The 5997-nt window shown below is 40.8% G+C and overlaps 1 protein-coding gene across 1 annotated transcript; it reads left to right on the top strand.

Annotated features, from left to right (window-relative positions):
• LOC109235810 lies at window positions 4210-4965 on the top strand. The gene is made up of 2 exons (XM_019402064.1): window positions 4210-4599; window positions 4696-4965. The coding sequence occupies exons 1-2, from the start codon at window positions 4210-4212 to the stop codon at window positions 4963-4965; spliced, it is 660 nt and encodes a 219-aa protein (XP_019257609.1).

Here is a 5997-nt window from a genome sequence, read left to right as displayed (position 1 = left end):
GAGCCAAAAGCCTCCTGGAGACCAGGAATCACGATGGGCACTGCCGGTGCCTGAACAGGTGCTGCTGGAGCATCTACAGCTGGAATTTGACCCTGAGCCTGGTCAACTGGTGCTGGAATCTGACCCTGAGCCTGGTCAACTGGTGGGTCAGCAGTTGCTGTCCCTGCTGCCCTGCCTCTACCGCGACCACGGCCTCTAGGTGGCACTGGTGGTCGTCTGCCACGTCCGTTAGCACGGGTTCTCGCCATCTGCGAGAGAATAGAATACGGAAATTTAGTTTTCATAATAACAAGCCGCACGATATGAATTTCAAGAAAGTGAAGTGTTTCCTAAAGGTTCTGTAGCCTCCCGAGGATAGATACGGACGTCTACGTACCGATCCGCGAGACCCTACTAAACCGGCTCATGACTCGCGAGGCCTAGTAACCTAGGCTCTGATACCAACTTGTCACGACCCCAAACCCGATCGTGGTGGCGCCTAACACAATTTCTAGGCAAGCCTGACCACAGTCGTTCCCAAATCAACCGTAAACCTCAAAACCGACAATTTAAAGAGAATATAATAGTTTTAGAATAATAATCCAATATTTATCGAAGAATAATACTGAGAAATACGAAGTCTGATAAAAAACACTCCCAAAAGATCTGGGGTCACGAGTCTAGAGCCTCTAAAACAATTTGAATAACACTATCTGAACGAAAATACTCAAGTTTGGAAATGTATATATATAAATAAAACTGAAATAGGAAGAGTAGTCAGGTCCTGCGAACGTCAAGCAGCTACCTCAACAACTCTGATAAGCTCTGGAAAACAAAGATCGCATAGGCCAAAATTTCCAGGTCCTCAATTCCTCTTACGCGATCGCAGGACAGGCCATGCGATCGCATAGCACTGTCTCCCCCCTTCTACGCGATCGCATTACTTCCCACGCGACCGTACTGCCCAATCTCCTCAACCTATGCGATCGCAGACCCCTATACGCGATCGCATAGAGCAAATCTTCATCCCCCTCTGAACCTTCTATGCGATCGCAGGCATACCTACGCGATCGCATAGAGGAAAATTCCTCTGCAATTTCTGCTGCACTTTTTCATGTTCAAAACTCCCCGTTAGCCATCCGAAATCACCCCGAGGCCCTCGGGACCTCAACCAAATGCACAGATATGTTCTATTACTTCATTCAAACTTGCTCGTAACATAAAAACACTATCATAAACACCAAAATCATCGAATTACCACGGATCCAAGCCTAAGTTAAACTAAAACTTCCGAAACTTGCATTTGATCTAAAACCCGACCTAAACACCTCCGAATGATCTGAAACTTTGCACGCATATCCAAAATCACCTAACGGAACTACTGCAACTCTCGGAATTCCATTCCGACCATCGGATCAAAATCTCACCTACCATCCGGAATTCGCCAAAATCCAACCTTAGCCAATTCAAGCCTAATTCTACACCGGACCTCCAAATTCAATTCCGATTGCGCTCCTAAGTCACAAATCATCCCCCAAAACTAGTCGAATCATCGGAAATCCATTCCGAGCCTTCTAACTCATAAGTCAACATTCGGTTGACTTTTCCAAACTAACCTTCTCATAAAGAGACTTATTGTCTCATTTCTAACCGAACTCTATCCGAATTACTTCAAATTCTCCAAACACATATAATGAAACATATAGAAGCATAAAACGGGGAAAACGGGGCGGTAACTCCCGTAACGACGGGTCGGGTCGTTACACTAACGTGTCAGGAATTAATCCGACAATTGGGGAAATCAATAACCCTAAATACTTTTACCACTAAATTCAACTTCATTCTTGCTTATCGATAGTTTTTATTGTCATCTTTCCTTAGTTACATAATTTCTGTTAATTATCAAATAAAATCTTGTATCTGAAAATTGTTTGAGCTTATCATTACCGTTACTAAAAGTGTAGTAAATAGGTTACTATGGGATTCGACTCCGGGCTCTTGAACCGGATTATATTTGCAGCTACCGCTTAGTCCTTTTAATAAGGCATAGTTGGGCGTGATCAGTAAACAACTTCAAATCGATATTTAAAGTTTTTTGAAAAACTATAGAAATGAATATGTTTTGGCTTTAATATTTAACAAGCTCAAAGAGATGAAAAAAAATGGGGTGGGGTGGGGTGGGGGCATTGTATTGGAGAAAATGAATATTATACGTGAAATTGATTATGTGGCTGACATGTCAAGACACGTGGATCACTAGAAAAGCGACAGCTGGAGAAGAGCATTAAAGAAGACGTGAGTCTTAATAGATACGAGCAAAACACCCACGAGATGAGAAGAAATGGTTGCTCGAGTCTCTTTAGCGGTTTGAAGAGGCACCGGTAGAATGAACCAAGACAGTAAAAAGGGCAGATTCATTGGTCTTCAATTAATGAGCATGGATGATTACAAACGTTACAGAATCTTCACGAAACAGTTACGATTACCAATTATAACGTTTTATTAATGTCATTAATGCTCATAATGACTCGGTCATAAAAGGGAAAAGACGTTGTACTTGGAGATCACTATATATGGGAAAGAAATTTTATCTGTATGGACATGTTCTTATTATTATTGGAATATAATTACTTTCTTTTGCTTTCTATTGATTACTTTGATATTTCATATTCTAATTTCCTTTCTTATTACGAGAATATTAATTTTCTTGATTATCAGTAGCCCGAATACTTCTAAAAATAGGCTTTGACCGAAATTCCTTTTTTGGTTAAACAAATTGGTTCCGTTACCGGGAATCTGATAATTTATTCACTTTCCAAATTCTTTTTTCTATCAAAAAATCATATCGACTGCTAGCGACAACAACCAACAAAATCAGCAACACCAGTTGAACCAACAAAATCAACAAGAGGATGGAACTCCAGCCCCTTCACCACGAAACTCTCCTCAACAATCCCGAAAAGGGTCAACTGACAGATCTATATCACATGCGAATGACCAACATGGGGATGATCAAGCTATTGATGAAGCATTGAAGCAATTAATCGCAGAACAAGTCAACAATGCTCTTCAAGATTTTGTTAGTGCGTTACCAACTGTACCACCAACTTCAAGTATAACACCGCAACCATAGAAAATCCACGCATGAGACTCGCCAATTCGGGCAGTGGAGGAACTCCCAGCGAATCTCGTGATGGAAGATCATGTATTCCAATTAATTTTGATTTACAAAGTTTAGTACTAACTTTGCAGAAACAGCTCAAGGAGCAAAACGATCGCATCGAGCAGATACCTGGTATTCCACCTATAATCAAAGGAGTGGATATGGATAAATATTCTCAACAACCATGGAAGCCAAGTGCCGCTCCTTTGCCTATTCCAAAAAAGTTTAAGATGCCCGATATCCCGAAGTATAATGGGACAACCGATCCACGTGATCATGTAACCGCATTTATAACTGGCGTGAATGGCAACGACTTGACCAAGCAAGAGATTGAATCAGTGTTGGTCAAAAAATTCGGTGAAACACTCACAAAGGGAGCACTAACATGGTATTCTCTTTTACCTAAAAATTCTATTAATTCTTTTGCTGAGCTTGAAAATTCATTTATAAAAGCACACTCGGGAGCTCAAAAAATTAAAAAGAGGATGGAAGACATATTCAAAATAAAACAAGGAGATACGGAGCTACTCAGGGAATTCATGGATAGATTCCAGCGTGAAAGAATGATGTTACCACGTGTACCGGACAGTTGGGCAGCTATGGCATTTGCAAGTAATCTAAATGAAAAAAGCTCATAAGCCACGAGGATACTCAAAGAAAGCTTACGAGAATTCCCTGCAACAACTTGGAATGATGTTTACAACAGGTATAGTACGAAGTTGCGGATAGAAGAAGATACTATCACTCAGTGACGGGGAGATGAAAGAGTAAGTTCGAGGCGACCAGAAACTGAAAAGAGGTCCGGTAAGAATAGGTACGAACCTTACATGGGACCAGCAGAAAGGAATTCACGTTCAAAACAAGAGAACCCGAGGTACGATTCCAGATCAAGGGATAGAGATTCGGGTTCGTCATCCAAGTTTGGAAAGGAGCGAGACACGCGAGATACGCGGGACAACGATAGAAGTTCAAAAGCGAAGATTGGTGGTTACAGTTTCAATGTTAGCACATCTGAGTTGGTAGGTGTTTTAAGAAGCATGGGAGATTAGGTGTCGTGGCCAAACAAAATGAGATCTAACCCAAATAGAAGAAACCCTGATTTCTGGTGCGAGTTTCATAATTATCACGGTCACAAAACAGCAGATTGTAGATTGCTACAAGCTGAAGTAGAGCACTTATTAAAACAAGGCTACTTAACCGATTTGTTTAGTGAGAAGGGTAAGCAAGCATATATAAAGAATAGACAGGAGCCACCAAAACCTCCGTCACCAAAGAGAACGGTTAATGTCATAAGCGGAGGGGAGGAGTTCAATGGCGTGACCTACACGGCTGCAAAAAAGGTGTCAAAAATCACAGTCACCCACGGACAACGAGTTCGCCAAGTTTTGGAAGAAGACAGTATAACATTTGATGATGCAGACGCAGATGGCGTGTTAATCCCACATAATGATGCACTGGTAACATCTCTACTTGTACATAATACTAATGTGAAACGAGTTTCGATTGATCCAGGTAGCTCTGTAAATATCATTCTTTTAAGAGTGGTAAACGAGATACAAGTTGATGATAAATTGGTACCCAAAGCGCGTACCTTATCTGGATTTGACAATTCAAGCGTTATTACAAAAGGGGAGATAATACTCACCACATTCACAGAAGGAGTAGTCAAGGATACGAAATTTCAAGTGATAGATATGGACATGGCGTACAATGTAATCCTCGGCAGACCCTGGATTCACGAAATGGATGTTGTTCCGTCTACTTTACATCAGGTTATTAAGTTCCCTTCGCAATGGGGAATTAGGCAAATCTGTGGTGATTAACAGGCTTCCAGAAGTATCAATTCAGTGGCAGATTCAAGCATACAAAATGACGTTGCAAATGAAAAATAGCGACTACAGAATTCAGTTGAGGGTTTAACAACTCAAACCTCAACTGAAGATGGACAAACGGATGTAGACTCGAGGCCTGATACTATTCAAGAGCCAGAAGAGAATGAAAACATTAAAACAACAATTGAGGAGCTTGAAGTGGTGTTGTTACATTGGCTGGACAGAAAAGTTTACATCGGAAATAACTTGAGCCCAGAGATGAAAAGTAAGTTAATTGAATTTTTAAAATCTACCGCAGATTGCTTTGCTTGGTCGCATTCAGATATGACAGGCATACCACCGGAGGTGATGACCCATAAGCTGAATGAAGATCCAACGTATCCACCTGTCAAACAGAAGAAGAGGAAGCAAGGATCCTTCAAAAACCAGGTGATTCAGGATGAGGTACAAAAGCTTTTAAAAATCGGGTCTATCCGTGAGGTAAAATATCCTAATTGGCTAGCTAATACTATAGTTGGTACCCAAAAAGAATGGTAAGTGGCGAGTTTGTGTAGACTATACTGACTTAAATAAAGCTTGCCCTAAAGATTCTTTTCCTCTACCACACATAGATCAACTAATTGATGCTACTGCAGGGCACGAATTGTTGAGTTTTTTAGATGCTTATTCAGGATATAATCAAATAAAAACGGATCCTTCAGATGAGGAAAAAACTTCTTTCATTACAGAAAGGGGGACTTACTGTTATAAAGTCATGACCTTCGGTCTAAAGAATGCTGGGGGCCACGTATCAGAGGTTAGTAACACAGATGTTTGAAGAACATCTGGGAAAAACCATGAAAGTCTACATTGATGACATGTTAGTCAAGTCAACACAGGCGGGGAATCACATCCAACATTTGTCAGATACTTTTCAAATTCTCCGCAAATTCACTATGAAGTTAAATCCTGAAAAATGTGCGTTTGTCGTGTCTTCAGGTAAGTTTTTAGGTTTCCTAGTTTCTAACCGAGGAATTGAAGTAA

The sequence above is a fragment of the Nicotiana attenuata genome, chromosome 1 (genome assembly GCF_001879085.1).
Source record: "Nicotiana attenuata strain UT chromosome 1, NIATTr2, whole genome shotgun sequence".
NCBI lineage: Eukaryota > Viridiplantae > Streptophyta > Magnoliopsida > Solanales > Solanaceae > Nicotiana > Nicotiana attenuata.
This window is presented reverse-complemented; position numbering and strand designations above follow the sequence as displayed.

Coding starts and splice junctions, on each gene's coding strand:
- LOC109235810 (XM_019402064.1), top strand. CDS start 4,210: ATGAGATCTAACCCAAATAGAAGAAACCCTGATTTCTGGTGCGAGTTT. Junction 4,600..4,695: donor TCCCACATAATGATGCACTG/GTAACATCTCTA, acceptor GTGGTAAACGAG/ATACAAGTTGATGATAAATT.